The 22,323-nt window shown below is 37.0% G+C and overlaps 2 protein-coding genes across 5 annotated transcripts in view; one reads left to right on the top strand and one right to left on the bottom strand.

Moving 5' to 3' along the window:
- Positions 1-104: 104 nt before the first annotated feature.
- Positions 105-848, top strand: LOC115631576 (60S ribosomal protein L37a). The gene is made up of 3 exons (XM_030528368.1): positions 105-174; positions 358-486; positions 548-848. Exons 1-3 carry the CDS (start codon positions 172-174, stop codon positions 692-694), a joined length of 279 nt encoding a protein of 92 aa, XP_030384228.1. The 5' UTR covers positions 105-171; the 3' UTR covers positions 695-848.
- A 710-nt stretch (positions 849-1,558) lies between these two features.
- LOC115631009 (polypeptide N-acetylgalactosaminyltransferase 5) overlaps positions 1,559-22,323 on the bottom strand; it is a 33,623-nt gene continuing 12,858 nt past the window's right edge. Inside the window, exons 2-12 of one of the 4 annotated variants that reach the window (XM_030527614.1) lie at positions 10,938-11,440; positions 10,422-10,879; positions 10,022-10,362; positions 9,545-9,711; positions 9,355-9,476; positions 9,085-9,281; positions 8,527-8,704; positions 8,084-8,264; positions 4,818-4,957; positions 4,481-4,714; positions 1,559-4,403 (exon numbers count right to left, since the gene is read on the bottom strand). In XM_030527614.1, the coding sequence (XP_030383474.1) occupies positions 4,257-4,403; positions 4,481-4,714; positions 4,818-4,957; positions 8,084-8,264; positions 8,527-8,704; positions 9,085-9,281; positions 9,355-9,476; positions 9,545-9,711; positions 10,022-10,362; positions 10,422-10,601 (1,887 nt within the window). In that variant the 5' untranslated portion in view covers positions 10,602-10,879; positions 10,938-11,440 and the 3' untranslated portion in view covers positions 1,559-4,256. Of the gene's footprint in view, positions 4,404-4,480; positions 4,715-4,817; positions 4,958-5,982; positions 6,164-8,083; positions 8,265-8,526; positions 8,705-9,084; positions 9,282-9,354; positions 9,477-9,544; positions 9,712-10,021; positions 10,363-10,421; positions 11,441-22,323 lie in introns of all 4 variants that reach the window. The other 3 variants (XM_030527615.1, XM_030527612.1, XM_030527613.1) reach the window with 3 other exon arrangements.

The following is a 22,323-nucleotide window of genomic DNA, read 5'->3' as shown; positions in this document are numbered from 1 at the left end:
AATAAATATATCGCAAATTTATTTATGTTATTATATATTTTTCAAGTATTAAAAAATTCAAGTGGTATTTTGCAAGATTACCTAAACTTTTCGGTATTTTTCAGTTTCTGTATGTGGTCACATTGCTCATCTCTTTCCTGTTGAAATTTTTGACAAATCAACAACTTAAAAATGGTAATTTCGATAAAATCGCAAAAAATATTTGTAATCCGTAGTGGAAGTGGTTAAAATACATATTTGATAACTCAATCTATAAATGAACCACATATTTAAGTGTGCATTTTGTGTGTAAACTGCATATTATCTCCAACAACTGCAAAATTGGTAATTGTGTTTTCGTTCTTCCTATCACCACAGGCCAAGCGCACCAAGAAGGTTGGAATCGTTGGTAAATATGGTACTCGCTATGGTGCCTCTTTGCGTAAGATGGTCAAAAAAATGGAAATCACCCAGCACAGCAAATATACCTGCTCCTTCTGCGGCAAGGTGGGTTCTCTGGCCTAAACTAGTATTAAAAACTTTTAGTAATTGACTTATTTTCGTGCAGGATTCCATGAAGCGCGCTGTTGTCGGCATCTGGTCCTGCAAACGCTGCAAGCGCACAGTGGCCGGTGGTGCTTGGGTTTACTCAACGACAGCCGCCGCATCCGTGCGCTCCGCTGTGCGTCGTCTGCGCGAAACAAAGGAACAGTAAACACATGCACTGTTAGTTTATTTTAGTTCTCTAAAAGTTTCCCAACTTCGCAATTTTCTGTGGTTTGCGCCGCGCCGGTTACAACGTTTTGTGCTTATTTGTAAAGCAAAAGTGAAAAATTAAAAACGGATTTTACTTTTATAAGTAAGAGAAAGTTGAATTGTGTTTGATTTGAAAGAGCGGGGCTTTTATATAATTATATACAGACATATGTAACCGGGAATCCATCGTGAAGAATACTGCCATGACAGCTTCTAAGAGACACTTGGAATAAAGGTATGAGTAATCCTCCAAAGTTAAATTTGGAAGAATCAGACTTTTTTTTAGAAAAAGCTATCTCCAGTACAAAGATCAAGAGTCGGCAAAAACGATTCCCTAGGTATTTAAATTCTAATCGGAACCTGCAGAGATCAAAACATTCCATGGGAATGCCGGACATTAGACAGAGACAACAATTCCGAATAGTATAGTGCTTCGTTAAAAAGTTAAAAATACTACAAAAGTGAAGTCATTACTCAGCAATCAGAAAAACCTACTATTTCCTAAACAATACGAAATCCTTTTCAAAGGCTGTACAAAGTTGTTGAGCTCATGTAGCTAAATAATTCCTCTTAAATATCAATCGAAAAAGTATTACCTTTTTATATATAATAGTACAAGTATTTTCAATCGGATACCGAATATCCTGAGGTATCTCTCAATATCTTTATTGGAATATTTATATTGTTGTAAACAGTTCATTTAAAAGTTAATCCATATCGGAAGCTAAATACCGAAGCGCTCTTCGATAATTCTTCTTGCACGGGCTCAGACAGCTTGCTCCTTACTTCCGTTATCGTTATGAATAGAATAAAAAATGGTTGATTTTTGGAATTTTCTTAAATTTTTGTTTATTTATAAAATTTCAGAACAAAAATAAAAAATGAGAAGAGAAAAATAGTTTTTCTTTCTTTCACTTTTACATTGAAATTATAAAATTATATTTAGCTAAACATATTACTCAACAATGTTAAACATATAGGCGGTTTATTGTTGTATACAGTAGATATATGTATATGGTGTATATAGACTATAATATACCCTTTCATTTAGGAGATTTTGTGTGTCGGCCTTCCCATCTGTCTGTCTGTCTGCCTAATTTTAACTTTCATTTCACTTGCTGGTCATAAAATTTAATGAATTTGTTTGGTGTTTAATATTTATAGACTAAAATTAAAATTGCACCACCGTCACCAGTTAAAATAGTTACTAATAGTTACATACATATTGTAGTTATGTATAACTAGCATATAGATGTATTATTGTTAAAAAATTAATTTATCTAAAAAGTTTTACTGTGTGTTTTGGGTGAGTTGGGAGCTTTACGTTTGCTATTTTGTGGATACTTTGAAAAGTCAGGTTGCTTTTGATTGAGAATATTATTATTTTAGATCGTACACATAATATTTACACAATAATGGAAGGGCTGAAGTCCATTTGAGCAATTTTAGTAGTTGTACACGTATATATATACTATATATTCTTTTTAATTGTCTTTAAGTTGTCGTCTCTGCTTTAGAGCGGGTGATTATGTTTCTAAGCAAATCGGGAATTAAGTCTATGTATAAACGCAAACCTTTAGCTTACATCGACACTTAATGCTAGGCGCAATATTTCTTTTATAGTACAGTTTGCTTGCTTCGCATCTATATGTATATATAGTATATGTAAGACGTATATATAAATATTTACTTTAGTTGTATATTTTTAATAGCTACTTTAGATTATGTACAACAAACATTTTCACGGATTCCTTTTGATAATTTATAGACTTTAGTTCTTCATTTTTACACTGTATTTATGATATGCGTGCATTTTTTTAGTTTTAGTTTTGTATAATGATTATGATTTCGAAGCGTTTACGATATGGGGCCTAAAACGTGCTCTTCATAATTATTTGTAATATAATTTCTTTTTTTTTTTTTTGGTTTAAAGCAATAGAATAGTTTCTTCAAAATATGCCAAAGAAGCCACAATATAGTATTTGGATTTTCCGCTAAAATATACAACCTGTTTCGCGTGCTAAATAAAATCTAATTAAATTAACCGACAACTATAACTCAAGTCTCGAACGCAACTCAAAACGAACAAGAAGTGCGCTGGCATTATATAGTATGTATGTATATATAGCTAGGAATGTTACATCGGTATAGATATGGTGAGTGCTTGTGTGTCCAACTTTAAGTTGGCATAAGCAATTCTAAGCTGGTAAAACTCTAGAAATTGGTGAGGGCTGCGGTTTGGGGTTTCGTTTTCCTATGACACATGAGGACCACCCCAACAGGTCTGCTTACAAGTATATACATTTATACTAAATGTATATCAATATTATTTTTCTCCTTTGTCACACTTTTGTCATTTAAATGCCAATCGTTTGGTACTTGGTCGACGTTAGGGGTAATTATTTTACAATTCGTTATCTCGACAAAATCAGATAAAACTAAACTCTACAACACGTACAGTGACTCAAATGCTTGTTAAAGCTTTGAATGAAGAAGCTTTGTGGCAGGTCTCAATCATTATTATTTTCTATAATCATTTTTAGATTATCTTATCTGAAGACACAGCTTAGGAAACAATAAAGAAGTTAAGAGAAAATATTGGTGCAAAAATAATAAGTGTCAGTGTAATTATTTTGCAGAAAACGCACGTGGTAGCTTGTGAAAGAAATCAAGAATCTTTCTTCTTATACTGCTAAGCAGTTGGATTATTATAAAATTCTCCAGCAAGCAGGTTTGACTGTCACTCAGAACAAGATTCGTAGCATCATCTTTAAGAAATATCGTCATCTTTTAAATATACCATTATTTCTAGGATGTACCATCACTAAAGAGTATCATCATCTTCAAGAAAAGTCATCATCATTCAAAGGTGTCATCATCTTATCAAGTATTATCTTAAAGAACTGTTCATATTTCAGAAGCACCATAGCCCTTTACAGTAATAATAGCTAAGAAAGTGCTATTACTATGTATAATGAATTGTAGTGACAAGCTACAGTCAAGATTTTGATGCTAAAGTCTAGGGATTAACTAATAAAGAATATGATACCTCAGATGAACTAAGATCTTTTTTCATATATCGAAGACCGTGATTATTAGATCAGATCAAATTATAATGCTGATTAAAGGCAGAGATTTGGAAGAGGAGACTGTTCAATATTGTGAAGTGTTGGGGCTAATTTTCAAAGATATGTAACTCTTTTATTACACAACTAAAGATTTTAATTTAGTTTGGTGTTTTCTGAAGTTAAAGTTGAGAAAAACTTTAGTTTATAATAAATTTAAGCATTCCTTGCTTTCGTTGGCTTATCAAAGATTTGAGACACTGTACATTGAATTGGGAAGACATATTTGCCACAGACATCGAGGCATTTAACTTAAGTCTAAACTTAGCTAAACTTAACTAAACTAGAAGTGAACGAAAGTAATGTGTGTTGGAAATCTTGTAAGCAGCTGCGATCGCATATGAACAGAGAAAAAAACACAAAAGTGGAAGTCCTTAGAATGGAGTCCTAGCGTCACTAATGCGCCTGCCACTTAAACTTGGACTCCATCAGCCATTGCTGGCCTTTGGAGTAATCACATGGCCGGAGCAGCGGCGTGCTCGCATCGTCCCGTGTGGCACGCTGTAAGCACTGCCCCGTGTTTGTGTGACGAATCCATTTCTCCTGCAAAACCAATCAGATAAAAGAAAATTATAGTTAAGATTTTGGTATAAAGTTAATTATTTCGATAAATCACATACCTCTGCATCATAGACCCACTCCTGATTGCCGCCCATGTTGTGACAGCGCACCATGTTGACGGGCCCATTGGCACTGGCCGCGTCCAAACACAAATCATCGGACATGATTTGCTGACGTTTGGTGTAAGCGAACACCTGGTTGCCGCCCAGGCCGTGGCAGTAGCTAATGCCGACCTTCTCATTATACTTGCGGCCCATAGTGTCCAGGCAGGTTTCAGTCTCCGAGTTGCGTATCTATTGGAGAAGAAATGTTACAGTATTTGGGAATTTTGTGAACATTTAGTCAACATTTCCGTAAAATTTGGATCAGCATTACAGGAACAAAGTGCTTGCTTACCTCGCCCAAATAGTAATAGTCGAGCGGCATTAAACTCTCCGGATAGACATTCTCCAGATACCAGCGGAAGCTCTTGCATTTCAGGCGTTCGCGAAGCGAGATGCGATCACTGACATCGCCGGCTGAAGCTTTGCGTGCGCCTTTAGTTTATGGAATTGGCGTTAGAAACGGGGATAGAATAATAAACCATAGATCAAAAGGAGTTCCAAGGATAAAAGCTAGCACATATAGTATGAATACGTGAGTCTCTGTGTGTGTGTTTTGTGAGTGTGTAATTGAAAGCTATTTACATATCTGCAGCGTGTTGATTATAGACTTGAAAATCAATCGATCGATGTTTTTAACGTTTTTTTGTTCGAATTTCTAAAAGAATAATAGAAAGCATCGATGGATTTGGTTTCCAGCTCTAGATTATTCCCATGGCAAGCAGCTTGTGTCAGAGTCCTCCAACAGTAAAATGTCACAGCAATTAGCTAAAGCTCCTGACCACTCGTACATAAGCTGATTGCTACCCAAAACTATTAGTAGTTAATAACATGCAGTATAGTATGTACATTTATAAGACATTTAAAGCGAAAAAGTACAAGCAAATCATATGCTTAAATATTATTAGTAACTAAGAACACATTGATAGGTAGGAATATACAATACATACATATATTATATGCATATCGGAGGACCAAAAAAGGGGCACCAACATTGCTTGGATATGCTCATGTGTGTGTATTTGTGTGTCAGTGTGCTTGTCGGTGTGGGTGTGCTGGAACGGGTGTTGGACAAAACGAAAGGACAAAGTATAGATATTGGAGCCCAGTTTTTTTTGGACTCACAAAGCAACTGAAGACAATTTGCAAATCAAATATACATGGTGGTGAATTTTATTTTTATATATTTTGTTGTTGGGGGTTCTTTTTGGATTTTTGATTGTGAGTGGGTTGTGGTTGTCACGGCCATGCCATATAAATCATATACGAGTATCAAACTATGGATGTAAAGTACAAAAAATGTAGATCAAAAGACAGACAATTGCAAAATGCAGAGCGTGCGCTTCTTGCTCGATAAATATCGGAACAGAAAACTATATTATCTATATAGTATATGTATATAGAAAGAGAGATAGAGGTATAGAGAGTGAAGAAGCATTTGTTTTTGAGCATTTGTTAACCTGGATAAAAACTGTAGTAGAACTCTTTCCAATCGTCCAGCCAAACCTCGACCAGACGAGCATTATTATGATTAACAATCTCCGTGGTGCCGCCTGGAAAGGTGTACGGCGTTGACTTTCGAAAGACATGACCCACACGGGAACAGGGCGCAATTTCTAAAACACCGCCACACATCCATACCTGACGTATTGAAGGTGGGCGGTCCCAATCGAAAGAAGTCGTAATTGAGCATTATGGGGGAAACAAGCGTGTTGAGCGAGTAGAAAACAAAGAGTGGGAGAGAGAGAAAGACACATTTACATATACATATAGAAAGCTGTTTAGATGACTAAATTGTTTTTAAAATTAATTAACCAAGCGCAACAAAATTGCCTATTTCATCTTCTGCCCAGATGGATTCAAAACAAAATGAGTTATCAAGATAGAGAGCAGTCTTTACCACACAAATGTGCTGCCAAGCCGAAGCTGACAGGTCCAAGCAAGTTAACTCTAATACATACTGCATGTGTCTGTCGAAGTACTTATCAGTTGGCACACAGTTCAAATTTGATCGTTATGTTGGCAGCGCCTATTTAAAGAGTTGGCAGCACCTACCAAAAGAGTTGCCAGTTTAACTCAAAAATTATATTCCTTGTAAGGCTATTATCTTAATCAGCAAATAAACTAACGGGTAAGTGAGGCATTCAATAGGTTTGGCACATGATTGCTTTAAAGAGCTTGTTAATTTTGACAAGAACCTGAGATAACGGGCCTAACTAACTGATATTAGTTGGTAGATTTAGAAAATATATCGCAAATCAAAACTACTTTTAGACACGTGTGGTAAATATCTACTAGTACGGAGGATTTACATTTTAGTTTGTAATGGTTTGTTTGCTTATAATATTTAATATTAGAGGGACAGCTTTAATTATATCGGGGAGATGACCAAAATGAGCAAAATATGGGCTCTTAGCTTGAGGCAAACCTATTGTAGAGAATTCGTTTTAAAATATTAGTTACGACTAAAATAATTAACTAAAAACTTAACAATAATTAGAATTACCAATTAGGATTTATATGTACTTAAATCAATGAAATATATTTGAAATTAAGAAGCAAAAGAATAAGTAAATCAGAAATATGTATTTGGTAGGTTTTAAATGTACGGTTTAGCTTAAATGTTTCACGGCCTGCTGGCATCATTCTGGATTCATAATTATTTAGAAATTGGCGCTAAAATTGTGAGTACATGGCACATAGTGGTTAGGCAATGAGTAGGTTTCCATTAAACAAGTATTATAGTGTTGGTATCTTTTGTTAGTAGAAAAAACTCGGACGCATTGGCGACAAGCATTTAGCACAAAGAATGTTTATAGCGATATCCGAGGTCGAGTCGTTTTGTGAAAATTCAAACAGATGCCAGTGCGTAAATTAAAAAAAAATAAACAAACAATAAAAACAATAAATTTGTAAAGGCATTATGACACTAGACTAAGAACTAACAAACCGGCTAATTCATTGCTGAAAAAGCAGCAATTAAAACTAGGATGTGGATTTATAAGTTCCAAGATTTTAGTAGTCTAGTTTTCAGTGAAGTGTCATAAGGCCTTAAGCCAACTCTTTTTTACAGTTTGTTGAGACACGGGAAGCAGCTTTTGAGGTGTCTGGGTGTTCAGTTTGTGGCATTGTCAGAGACTTACGATACAATATAAATAGATACATGTACGATAAAAGATACACAAAAAATCGTTACAATACGTTAGCTATAAGGAAAAACTGGATGTTGATGCTTTATGCTCAAAACAAAGTTGGGTATTATATTGTTTTTGGTTTTTGTTTTCAAAATTGTTGTTAGTGTTTTAGTTTTTGAAACTAGAGTCTATTTAGCCGTTTTTCGGAACTAGCATACAGAGTTACAACAGTTGTAGGTGGTGGTAGTAGCTATTAGATAGTACTGTTTGTTTGTTGTTGTTGTTTGAGTTGTAGTTGCTGTTGTTTTAGTCAAAACCAATTAAGTACATACAGATATTAGATAAGTATAAGAGATTAGAGATGCACGATATATGCTTCGATTTGTTTAATTTGTTGTTAAGGTGGTGGTTTATAGTTTTTGCGAACCTGTACTCATTGCATAATAGAAATCGCGCCACTCGTCCAGCCATACTTCGGCCACACGCGCCGCATTATGCAGCACAATCTTGGCCACGCCGCCCGGGAAGGTGTACGGCGATTTGTCACGGAACACATGGCCCACATGCGAGCAAGGAATTATTTCCAAAATGCCGCCACATTGCCATATCTATCCCAGGTTTTTTTTTGTAGATTGTGGTTCATGATGTTGTGTTGTATTTTTTTTTTTCAAATTATTTTTGGGGTGAAATTTGTTTCATGTTATTAGAAAATTTTGGAATTTGAAAACATTTTTTGATTCTTAAGACAAAATTAAATTTAAGTGAACAAAATCAATAAATAAATCAAGTTTTGCGGCTTGGCTAGCTGTAGGAAAATAATACAACAAAAACAAGAGGGCAGAGAGAAGAAATATAACTTTTGAGCCTTACTCTGAACGACATCTCGAGATTCTCGCCACCCCAAATGTCCATGCCCTCGTCGTACGATCCGATCTCGTAGAAATAGTCCTTGTCAATTGAGAACAGACCGCCGGCCATTGTGGGCGTTCGCAGCGGCGCCGTACGATCGTTGTTGCGACGCGCCATCTCCCTCTGAGGAACGCGGTACCTGAAAAAGTTTGGGATTTCAGTTTAAATTGTAGGTCTGAAGCGATCACTGAAAATATGGCTTTTGAAAATATGAAACAATTTGAATTTGCTTCTACCGTATAGCCCGGTTTTCGATCAGCAATTTTGTTTATACATATAATTTATTTATATAATTTATACAATTCCAAATATTGTATATTTGAAAACATCTTTGTATACCCTAAACATTATATTTATTTTTATTGGAGTAACTTTTTACTCTATTAGTTGCTTTCTAATTCTTTAAAATGAGTTTGAAGATTGAATATATGTAACTTCTTAATATTCAATTTAGTTGTAAATTAAATTGAAATAGATACTAGAGTGGGGGAGGGTTTAAAGTATAGAAAGAGCTCTTACCATCTAAAGTTCAATTTCCAGTTGAAGCCACCCCACGTCGAATCCGACGCCGTAATGTACTCAAATGTTTCGTCCGATATTACATCAATAATGGGACAGACGACAGTGCGACGATTCTGAACAATACGCGATAGCAGTGGCTCTAGCCAGCCCTCAGTACACTCACAATGCGCATCCAGGAAGGTAATCACCTCACCCTGCAATAAGAAAAGGAAATTATTGAGATATATTATACAAGTATCTATGATTAGGTAGAGATTTTTGACTTACGGTGACATGCTGGGCGCCTAGCAGTCGGGCGCGTATCAGACCCGAACGCTTCTCTGTGCGAAGCACAAAAGTGCGAACCGGTAGTGTGGCCACATAATCCTCCAGCTTCTTGCCAAGGAAATCTGAAAAAGTGGCAAATACTCGTTAATTTCTTTAATATGTATGTATGATGGGTTGCCAACTCAAATACCTCGTTCACTGGCATCGTCCACCAGTATGATCTCCTTAAGCAGCGATCGAGGGGAGCGATTGATAACACTCCAAACGGTACGCAGCAATGTCGTCCAGGCTTCATTATGAAATACTATCACAATTGAGGTAGTGGGCAGCTTTGCGGGATAGTGTTTATGACGACAACTGTGGGACACAACGAATGTTTGTGAATTAAAACACGAAATAATTTAGAATTGGCCACTTTTGAAAATATTAAAGCATATACAGTGAAAACTCCCTTAATGGATACCTCTTTTATCCGGACACTCTCCTCGGCGGTCCCTTTTTCTAAAACATTCGATCGGTATATAAAGTATTTAAGTACTCCCTTAAGCGGACACTCCCCTTGGGCCGGCCAAGAGAGTTTTCACGGTATATAAGTAGTAATATCTTTATCTCTTTTTTCATTTTATCATTTTTATCAACATTTAGTTTGGATCACTCTTATACTCACTTCTCATGCCGCACATCTGTCAGCGAACGGTTCAACGAGATCATATCACTGGCCAACAGATTAAATTGATTTTCCTTGAACTTCTCCTTCATGAGCTCCTTCAGGTCCGACGGTATTTTGACGGGCTTACCCATTTCACCGGGCTTGCCCTTTACTTCGCGTACTGTGGGCGCTTGGAACCATTTTTTCAGCACTAAAGTGCGATAAGTCATCGAAATACCGCCGGACGCAAATCCGGCGCCAATAACGCCCCCAGAATCACCGTCAAACGATTTCTCCGTATTGATTTCATTATCATCGACCAATTGGTTATCATCCACCAGACGCTCGGCGTTGGGTAGCTAAAGGGTAATTAGTTTAGATCAGTTGAAAAGTTGGGCTATTTAAGAGAGTTACTCACCTCCACATCGTATTCGCCGGACCTTTTACACCGCCAGCCATCCTTGCCTATGCAGTCCGAATATCGGGCGATCAGCACAAAGTCAAAGATGACCCAAACGAGAGAGGTGAGCAGAACTATGCGACAGGTGTTGGAGCGCATGCGTCCCCGCATTTTGCGTGTGAAACTTAACAGCGTCATTTTATAAATTTTGGTTTATTTGCTTTTACTGTTAACTAAAGTTGGTTTGCTGTTGTTGTTGCTATTGTTGTTGTTAGCTTTGTGGTCAGTCCTGTACAGATTTGCGACTTATTTGACGCAATTGTGATGCTAATTCTAAACGGTTATGTAGAGTGCATGTTAGGCGACTGTTAAGTCTCTGCTGTTAACTGGCTGTTGTTAAAGTTTCCTTCTGCTTTCCTTCTTCCGGTCGATATGTTTGCTTTTGGGCTTTTGGGCTTTTGGGCTTTTGGTTGGTGCTGTTGTTGTAGTTGTTGCCTTAGTTTATGTTAAATTGTATAATGTTTATTATCAGACTTATCGTTAAACACGCGCACGTTCTCAGCTCTCTCAGCTCTCACTACGCTCTTGGCTCCCCTCAAGCGTGTGTTACTGTTAATTCCTTGTAGTCGTCGTATATTGTTGTTGGCACATATGGGAGCTCTCTGTCTTAAACGACTCTCTTGCTTTCACATGTTAGGTGGAGTCACACACACACACACTCTCACACACACGCACACTTTGTTGCTGCCTTCAATTTGGCTTTATTTCGACGTCCTCTCACATGTGTCTGATCCATGGGGTCCAGTTTGCCGCCGCTTTTGCTGCTTATGGCCGTGACGATGCGCACTTCATTAACTGGTGGCAAGCCTCGACCAATGCCTCATGCCGCAGTTTGTATGCGTGTGTGTTGTTGTTGCTGTTAAAGCTGTGTGTTCAGTCCTCGGTTCAGTTCCACTGGCCGCTCATTCGTCTGTCCGCACGTCCGTCCGTCTGTCAGTCAGCCAGCCAGCAGCCAAAAGACCTTGAGAATTATTCAACTGCAATGAAAGAAACAAAAGAGCAAACATAATGATAGTAAACACCAAATTCAAAAAATGTGTGTGCGTATATGTGGCCGAGGGAGGGAAGGGGGAAGGCAATGTCATAAAAAATGAAAGTTACGCGTGTATTTTATTGTTGTTGTATATCGCTGTGATTTCTTTCATATCTATTTTGAATATAAATATGGTAGTAATCGACTTTTTTTTCCCATTTCTGCCTTGTGGCGGAGAAATTGGAAATGACAATGTCACCGACATAGCAATAGCGTGTTGATTGCATTGTTGTAGTTGTTATTGTAGTTATTGCTCATAAATTTTTAATATCGTTTTTGTAATGACATACTATTGACACCATGCCTATTACCCAATATTTGATATTTGTGGGTGAAAGACATTTAATATTAATAGGTCCGAGTTGCGCGCATTTCGTTTCCGCAAAACTCAGAATTGAGTTGATTTGTAGAAACCGTAAAAACTACGAACGGAAATAGGGATAGAAAGGCTTTAAATGGAACAATTTATATTAAGGAATATGCAAATTTCAAATATATACCTACAGAATTGCATTTACAATAATTTTAATTTCAAACATACATGTAATAAGTAATAACAAGTGTATATCACATATAATATCATATTTCAGAGTTTCTAGATATCTAAATTCTTGGAAATTAATATATTGTGAACAACATACGAAAGTCAAACTCAATTTCTGCAAGAACAGGTCTATTTTTTCTCTCAATGCAGCCGCATTGCCTCCTTATCTGATCAGAAACAGTGACAGCCTGAAAGCTGCTTTAGTTGCAGATTAAGTAGTTCATCACTTATTAACAGCTGGAAACTATAGACAATATAAGCTGTAGTTGCAAGTTATTAAGACAGTTTTCATCTTTAAGCAGTTAATCAGCTTTAAGCTGTTCTTAACTTGAAAGGTTATACTTTATTCTAAATTCTGACCCCTTTGTTTGGTGAGAAAGCCTTTAATTTATATGCCTCTATGTCGGTTCTTCTGGTTGCATGCGACATTTCCAGAATCCCAAATAGTTGCAAGAGCTGCTTGCATATGTAGATGAAAAGCTGCTTTACGAAATTCCATTGAGAAAGGTCAGAAGCAATGCCAAAATGCCACAGCAAGCCAACAATGGCAAACCGACAACCAACTGCTGCTACTGCTACACCTACATACTACATACATATGTATGTATGTATGTATGTATGTATGTATGTATGTATGTATGTATGTATGTATGTATGTATGTATGTATGTATATACGAGTATGTATTCAGTCGCTGTCAGGCAAACAAGACTGTCAGCTAGTCAGCTAGTCAGCCATCAAGGCATGTAAAAGTGCAGCAGCAACTCTTAACGGTGTTTTCTTTGTTGGCCTCGTTGATGTTGTTGGCTTTTTTTTTATTTTTTCACTACTTTTTTGCACATAACGTGCATTTGAATCATTCATAAGGCATGCGCATGCCGCCTAGATGGCGACAATGACGTCGGGGCGCAGGCAAGGGGGACTCTAAGCAGTCTCTGAGCCCAGCATTAATAGCCAAACCAGTTTCCCACAGCACGTTGCACGCAGCATTCGACTGAGGCAACCAAATCCCAACTCGTTGGTGTGGCTTTCGACGCAGGGGGGGCGTGTGGGGGTGCGGACGGCACTGCTGAAATAACAGAGCTATGAAGAGGCAATGCTGTTAAGCAAGGCGGCTGCAAAGTTCCACTCGCAAACACACACACACAAGTGGGCATAAGCGCCCTTTTGGGCCACTCGGGGCGAGACGTCTTAAATAATGCATTTAATAACAAAAGAAACGAGTTTATATGTAATAATTTACAAAAGCTTTCGAATGCGTCAGCGCAAAGCAAACAGAAAAATGAAAACCGGTAACACAAATCACAATTTGCCGATGGCAAAAGCAACAGCCGGCAGCAAAGGGTTAAAGCTCAAGCCCAAGTGGACACAGTGGGTATGCGAAATGAATTGAATGAATGAAATAATCCAATTACAATTAAAGGCATTTTTAGTTCATCGACAAGGAGATGTGTCGCTGATTGTCTTCATCAGAAAGCGAAATAATAATAATAAATATTGGAGGTTTTTCTATAACTTTCAAATTTGTACAAAGTTAAAAATAATTAAGACTCACTTGATCCTTTTCCTTTGTGGAAATAGTTCATTGAAGCTACAATTGCAATGTCGAGAGGATGGTCGATCCATAAACTATGCATAAATACACTAACGAAATTAAAGGCCTCTGACAATTCATCCAATTAGGCCCTAATTCGGTCTACTGTGCGATGACGCCGCCCTGTGCCCTGCCAGGCCATAAATTTTAAATTGATTAATTTGTGCAAAATGTATAAAAGTATGAATAATGAATGCACTCGGTTGAGTCCACGCTTACAACGGCGCGTGAAAAAGTCGCTTATGGCGATGTGACAAAAACCCAACCAAAAACAGTGTAAACAGTTTTTATATTAATCAAATTTACAATGCTTTTGCATTTACATATGCACAACATTTTAATAAATGTCAAATTTTTTTTTTTTTTTTTTTATGTATGCAAATTAAACTTTCTTGTGCGCCCCCCATCGGAAGCAATCAATGTATGCCCCAATTATAGCAATTATTCACACCTATAGTATATACATACAACTGCCATGAACAATTCAATTACGCCGATGTCAAATGAATACATTCAGCTATTATTTATGCCATTTGTGCGGCCAAAATACCATTTAAAACGGCCGAAAAAAACCCTTTAAAAGTAATTATTAAATTAATGTCGACAAAATGAATGTACGGTCGTTGGTGGCACAAAAACTGACAAATTTCAGACGACAAGGGTCGACCGCTGATTTCCAGATTGGGCCTCCAAAATGACAGCTAATCCATTTTGTTGCGGCACAAAAGCAGAGGCCGTTATGTTCATGAGGTTTCTCTATTTATATACTTACAATTATTTTAAATAATGCCAAAAATTTGTGCATAATTAATATCGACTTAACAGCAATCTGTTTGTGCAAGAAACGAAGTAAAAGGTGATTCAAGCAAATAGTTGGGTGAACTGTTTATCGTATCAGGGGTTTAACTCTATGGTGGCCAAGGTTTTTGTATCCGTTTTCTGGGGCTAGTTCTCCTTTCCAAGCCCATCACTTTTAAAGCCAACTCTGGTACATATATCTAACATATATTCAACCAATCCAAATGGACAATTAAAACAGGACTTTTTAAAAATAATACTAATAATATTAATACATATTTTAGCAAAGGGATTTTATTTTCACATCCCAAATCAGAAAATCGTTTTGCAATATCCGAAGGCTTTTTGATTTTGGCTATCAGCCTTGTGCGGAACAACGGTTAATTCCATATACATTCACCGAAGATATTGTCTGATCTTGGATGAGATATTTAACTTTTTCGATTGCATAATTTTCGTAGATCACGAATTTTGCGAACTTTCTTGAATCATCTGTGGACACACGAGATAAGCAATTATCACTTATATATACACTTTTTTCATCAATTGAAAGGTGTCGGAAATAGTTGTATAGAGTTTACAACAAAGCTAAATATGTTAATTTGTGTGCAACAACTGCAACAACAACTATCCATCCGATTATGAAATTTTGATGAAAGGTGTGAAGGTGTAATTTAATTATTTAATTTAATAAGTATTTTGTAAGTTGCGCTGGAATTGGTTTACCAAAAGATTTAGCTTCTAAAGAAATCATTTTATAACTGAACTATATCTTATTAGGAAATCCCGTTTCTAATTCTTCTCACATACATATCTCTACAGCCCGCTTTTTTAATTTAACAAAATTTGATCATATCTTCACATAAATCAGCAAGATTTTAATTTTATTTATCGTCAGTGTTGTTTGTTGAACTTTATTTCAAGACTGGTTTTCACATTTGTTTCCAACCAATTTTCTCGCTACTTCTACGGTAAATACTTTCATATGCCTCTTTTCATTTGTCTCATAAACGATGAAAGTCTGTTCACAATTAATTACGTTGAAATGAAATTTCGCGCCTCAACAGTTACTCGAATTTGTGAAACGTGTTCGGCTGTCCATTTATACTTGTAAAGAAGATCTAGCTTTTAGGAAACTTTAAATTGGTGTAATTCGATTTAAACTATGAACGATAACAATGTTATTAAATGACCATTAACACTTAATTATAATTCAATTCAATGTAATTGAAGCAAACACAGCAACGGGCCGCAGTCCTCAGTCAGTCAGTCAAGTAGAAGGAACATCAAGTGCCAACATACAACAACAACAACTATAACAAAACAGCAACAGCAACAGCAACAATGTTGCCAGCGAAATGTAAACAAAATGAAAGACAGCGAGAGTGCCCAACAATTGATGATTTATGGGACGCCGTGCCAATTGAAGCCGCGGTCTGACTCTGAACTTGTGCGTTGATTTGTCAGTCCACAAATGTAAATACACATACATACACAGATACGTACACACACACATGCATATATTATGTTCATAAGGCTGATCAAATATGTATGTATTGTACATATATGAATTTTAATATGTCTGTAATAACTGTCTGTTTTGTGTGCCTTTGGCAAACAATTCCTTTCTAAAATGAAGCAAAATAAATTGTCTCTCCGACATACAGAAACCGAGAAATGCTCAGTGGTCGAAATTGGAGCATTTTTCACTTTGTTTTTAAACAAATATGAATATGAAATATTATTATTTCATTTTCAGCTTACAATGCAAAAGTACAGTGAACATTCTGCTTAAGAATTTGATCAGTGTTTTATTAATAAAACTTCAAACTCAAAATGCTCTTCCATTACATTCAAAAATAAATTATTAGTGTTTATTATTGAACTGTAGTCTATAAGTAAACAGGACTTTTTAAAGATGTAGCCCATTTTTTTTTTTGGCATTCCTTGGAAGCTTAAAGTGATTTGTTTCTATGATTCAAGGGGAATTCTTCATCGGGAATTCATGGGAATTCATTTCTATTGTGCAGAAAGTCGACACCTGTGCGAGATTTTTGTGCGAGATTGACCAAATATTACTACTCCGCAAATTGGCTTAATTTGATTTCATGTTACCCTTTCAGAAAATTGCATTTGCCAAATAAAAGAAGGCGCTTTGTTTACTGTCAATTCTTAAACATTTCTGTACGACAAATACTGTGCCGCATGTTTTTCTAAGCGAGGTTTATATTCTACAAATATTTACAGTTTTTTTCTTCCCAAATATTCTACAAATATTTACAGTTTTGTTGTTCAATGAAAAATAGGTTTGAAAAATATCTTTAAACGTATTTATTAAAATTGAAATGAATTATTTTCCGCTGCCTTGCCTGTAGTTGTCGATGTTCGCACCGGCAGTCTAATGTTTAAAAACGTGTGTATCTAGATACGTTCACATGTGGGGCTGTTTGTATTTACATAAACACACACAGATACGTTTGCATGTGTACTTAAGGCTATATGGGTGGTGTTGGGTGTGTGTGTGGGTGTGCGTGCGTGTGTTTATTTGCGTATTGACATTTTTGAGCCACGCTTCAGTTTTCATTTGCATTTGCATTTGGAACTGGAACTGGAGCGGGGGGCGTGTTGGAAAGTCTGGCAAGCAATCAGCGACAACAACAATGACTATGCATGTAATTTAATTTTTTCATTTTAATTAAAGAGTGTATGGCGTGTAGTTTTTTTATACCTATTTTGATTCGGCTGCTCCTTCCTATAGGATGCGCTTCGTAAACTTTTTGCGCGTAAAATTCGAGGCACGTAAAATCGAAAAACTGTCAAAATGTCATAAATTGAAATGACGTTGGACTTTTGGTGAGTCTCGAGAGGGGAAGGGCGTTTTGGTGGTAGTGGGGGTGGGGGTGGGGCTAGGGGTAGCTGGGTAGTCAACTAACAAAGCGGAAGTACAATTTTTACAAGTGCTTGGCGTGGCACGTCGTTTGACGTTGTCGTCGTCGTCGTCATCGTTGTTGTTGTTGCTTGCTACTGATAAGCAGCGACTGGGAGCGCGTTGTGGGCGCCAAAAGTTGATGAGTTGGTGGTTTGAGTGTCTACCTATTTGTGTGTCTGTGTGTCTGTATGTCTGTGAACGTGGCAAGTTGCTGCACTTGTACAACACTTTGGCACGCTTGTTGACTGTGCGTAGCGTGTCGCCTCGCCTCGCCTCTCATCGCCCCACTCTCTACTCTCTGCACTTCACTCCATTGCCGCCATATGATTTTGTTGCGCTTTAAGCGTCAGCGCAATTAAGTTGATGAAAATCTGTGTCAATTCTGTGAAAAAGTATTCTCCATACACGTTCAGAGTGTGATGGACGGGCGGGGAAGAGTATAAATATGATATTGTCGGCATTTGATTGATTATTCTCCGAAGAATAGAGGCAGGCAGGTAGCCATTCGCCGACATTTTCATTATCGGGCCATTTATTTCGCTCTGCAGTTGTTTGGCGTAAAGTTTCGGAACGACAACGATAACGTATGTATAATTAGTAATACCTATTATAGCGAGTAGAATGTTAGAGCCACAGTCCTCACCCCAAAAACAATCCAGACAGCTATATGATATAGTGTTGCAATAACCAACATTTATTTATTAAGTAATTTTGTAATTGATCGTTTCTATGGCAACCATGAAAACTAGTGCACCGATTTTGCTGAAACTTCAGAACATAGTGAATCTTTTTGAAAGACTAATAGGTATCTATTTGGGTGACGACATCGTAATAAACAAACAAAAAACTATTTTATTAAGAGGGTTTTCATCACCGATCGTTCTATAGCAGCTACGTATATAATATATTTAAATTAGATAGGGTCTGTGTTAAACTAGGTTTACTTGCCAAGTTAGTGTCCCTAGTTGTATTAACTCAAAAGTTTATGAGGTTCATACAGACGGACAAAGTGGCGCACATGTCTATAACAATTCATCTTATCATCCTGTTCATATAAAGGGATCGATTGTTTACCCTTTCGGAAACAGAATATAATAAAAACTATTTATTAATGAAGGTCGTGCACGCTGCTTGCTGGAGTGTGACAACAATAACAGAGCGAGTGACAAGCGTTTGCCAATGAAAATGTAACACAAAATGCAATTAAACGGCTTGCACAAAGAATTAAAAAAACACAGAGTCAAACAAAGCCAACTATTTGAAAACGTAAGCAATTAAATGCAATTAATGAAATTGTAGTCCAATTGCGAAAGCAAACCTGCGGCAGTGACTATTAGCGGAACTGGTCAGAGACCCCCCTTACACACAGATCCACATGTAGACAAAGAATGAAAAAACTATGTAACTAGGTTACACCAAAAAGCTCGAGAAAATATACGTACATTAACCGCCTTCAAAATTGTTTTCAATTTGAAAATAAATTATTTTAGTTATACAGCATATTTTTAAACATAAGAAGAATATGTCCACTCCTGTGTGTGCATTACACATTCAATAGTTTAATCACATAAACAAACACGTTCAACTCTATTTGCATCATAAAGATGAACAAAAGGCGGTCTTCAAATAAAAGATATACATTGTATACATTTATTGTCGTATGCTGTCTTGTAGGTAATAACTACAATATACCCGATTTAAACAATAGCTGCTACTTATGCAATGGAAGCCAGTTTATAGCAAAACAATAATGCAATTTATTTCAATTGTTGATTTGCAAAGATTCCTAAGTACAATCAACATGCATTTCATGCCATAGTCAAACATAGGAAACCGCAAAACATCTTTATGCAGCAAACATTCAGACTGAGTCGAAAATAAATCACAGCTTCTCTGCTCTGAGCATATAATTATATTTTCATAATTAACCACAATCTCTGGCCGCACACTTCACCCGGCTGAATGCATCTTTTGAAAACTCAAATGCACATAAATTTTGGGTTTTGTGCCGACTTTGCGTTGAATGAAAAGATTATCGTCCCACAGTCATACTCGTATATAGAAGCAGAATTGTGCAGTTTAAAGCGAGGAGCGAGTGGGGGAAGGGGGGAGGTGACAAGGGGAAGGCCCGCTGCACTTGGCACTTTAATGATCTGTGTCTGACTGGGGCGGCCGTTTGAGAAGTTGTACGGATTTGTGGCTGCCGTTGGCAAAGGCGCGTAATTTATATTGCACAGAGAAATAAAATTTATTTCACTTACATGTCGGCATGCAACAACAAAAACAAGAACAACGACAGCGGCTCGGCAACGATACAAATTAGCGCTATAAATACACACACATACTCGTATGTATAGTAAGTATGTGGAGATGTGCATGCATAAGTGAGCGTTTGTTTCAAGCCATAAACCAAATGAGGTTAATGAACTTAAAGCAACAGCAACAACAAATACAGCAACACACATACATACATACACACATACGAGTATGTAGCTGAAAAGTCGCAAAATGTAAATTTCTTTATCGGCTCAATGCCTCATCGATTGCTCATTAAAGCGAAGTCACACACTCATAACGATAACGATAGACGCACGCCTGCCATGTGCTCGAAAACAGCTGATGATGACGCATTCCGCTGCCTAATCAACCAAGGGGTGGCGGACTGGACCGGTCCGCACCGCACCGGTTGCTGGACTCGTTTAGACAGCCATCAGCGCTGTGTGGAAATTGGAGCAGAAAACCGAGCCCAACAAACTTCAATCGAGCGAGCAGAGGAAGTCTGCGGGCTAATCAAATTAAAATGTTTAATTAATCAGGTTCTCTTTTGGGTGGGTGGGTGCGTTGTCTATTTCTTTTTTTCCGATCCCCATTAAAACAGCAATAAAGTAGGTGCGGGCTCGTGTGCAACGAACTGCTGCCCTACATTTTTCAACTGCTAATATTCTTTACATTTGTTATTGACTTTCAAAACAGCAGTTCTTTGTTTCTGAAAATCAAATCAGAATGAAGTAACAACAGAGCATTCGACGCGACAAAGAGATACAATATTGGAAAGAGTTCTCAAATTCGATTAAATGTTCGAGCATTGTTCACAATAAAAACTTTTTTTGAGCGCTACAAATTAAATTCCGGCTAAGTTTTTACTTTAAAGAAGTTTCTTTACAACGTTATTGTTTTCTTCCACATGCAGTTTTATGTTTTAAATTAGTTAAGTTTTGTTCTCACTATCTTTGACGAAAACGTTTGTTGACAACAAATAAGAAAAGAATGACGTGTTCTTCTACACAGTTAACTTTATATTTATATTCATATTTAAACGTAAAAGAAATTGAATTAAAGCTAAAAAAGTAGTCCTTAAATACTTTAATATTTTAGATTAAACACCCAATAAGTGTCTATTAAGATGTGTACTATTATTGAAGCTATTATTGGATACGATTATATACCTATACGTTTAATGCAAACGTTGGTATGCAGACAAAATTGGGTTGTATTTATTTTATTACCTTCATTTTCCGATTTCTTGTGATATTTTGGCATTTTATGACCTACAGACGGTTCGTCGTGATGGTCATAAAGCAGAACTAATTACGTCTTACACAATGTACGAGTATTTCGTGCGTGCTCTGTTTCCCTTTCTTGTTTGTTTTAAGCCAGGAGAATATTTGGACACACATAGCTCTGAGTAGGGCCACTCATAACTAAACTTCGTCAACTTGATTGAAGATTCCCACTGCTGTATTGGTATTATTATTTTACCTATTTATCGAATATTATTTTTAATTATACTATCTTATAATCTATAATTTTTTTTCCATCTGAAGACAGTCTTCTTAGCCTGAACAACAACATAAACACCATATAAGTTTATTCAATCATCTAATGAAATAGTATTTACGTGATAAAAGCCATTGGAAATAAATCTACATTCAACATTAAAGTTTAAGTTGAAAAGTTCAATAACTTCATTTCTATACCATATTTCTGACTTCCACAAATGCAAAGTTATTACACGTTTCCATAAGTAAATAAGCCAGAATGCTTCGGCTTTTCGGAACAACTGCACAAATATTTGTGGCAAATTATATGTCTATAGTATATACATATATTCCAAAAACAGCTGTGCAACCAACTAACATTTCGCATATTTGCCTGACCATTCAAAAAGCGGCTGGCAGTTTCTTTTTTTTTTTGGGCATTTACAATGACAAAAGCAAACGAAATGTGCCCACATTTATCCGACTTTACAAAACATATTGGTCGTATTTTTATCCATTATCTTTGAACGAAAGTAATTAGGTTTGATAGGCATCAGAGCACATAAATCAAACGAGTCTTGCACTTTTCGAGTTCAATCAAGAAGCAGGTCATTTGTCTAATGAACAGCCTCCGCCGAAAGCTTTCCTCTGCCCAAGGAAGTCGAATCAGGTTGTGGAGAAATGCGCATTAACGTGTGGCGAGAAATTGGGGAGAAATTTGTAACCAGCCCAGACACGAACATCCATCTATCCATCCATCCATCCATCACATCAGCTATGCCAAACGGCACTTGTCCCGCTCAAATCTCCATAAGACGATTGTTGCGCTAATTCTGGTGTGTGGGCCGTCAGGTCCGCAAATCTTGGCCAGAAACAAAAAATGCATGACACGCATTTTAATTAAAAGTAAATAGAGAGTCGAGAACGCGGCACTAATGCCCACAATTTGTATGGCATGCTCATTCCCATTCCCATTGCCATTTCCATTTTCATTCCGCGAGCTCTTTATTGCCCATCTCGCGCCTCCTCCCCACTACTCTCCACTCCACTCCACTCCTCATGACTTCTCTCTGGGGTGCAAATAAAACGAAATCGTGGCTTAAAATTGAAGCGCGCTTGTATGTGTGTCTGTTGTGGGTTAAGGGGGTCGCGACCTGCTGCTGATTCTGCAATGTTAAATGTAGCAGAAGAGGGCTTTTCAGCCG

Source organism: Scaptodrosophila lebanonensis, unplaced genomic scaffold (genome assembly GCF_003285725.1).
Source record: "Scaptodrosophila lebanonensis strain 11010-0011.00,11010-0021.00 unplaced genomic scaffold, SlebRS2 tig00001412-arrow-pilon, whole genome shotgun sequence".
Classification (NCBI taxonomy): domain Eukaryota; kingdom Metazoa; phylum Arthropoda; class Insecta; order Diptera; family Drosophilidae; genus Scaptodrosophila; species Scaptodrosophila lebanonensis.
The sequence above is the reverse complement of the archived record's forward strand: the minus strand, read 5'-3'. Positions and strand labels throughout refer to the sequence as shown.

What these genes read in the sequence shown, in the direction of transcription:
- LOC115631576 (XM_030528368.1), top strand. An exon ending in CCTGCTCCTTCTGCGGCAAG is followed by an intron (nt 487 to 547) that starts GTGGGTTCTCTG and finishes ATTTTCGTGCAG; the next exon opens with GATTCCATGAAGCGCGCTGT.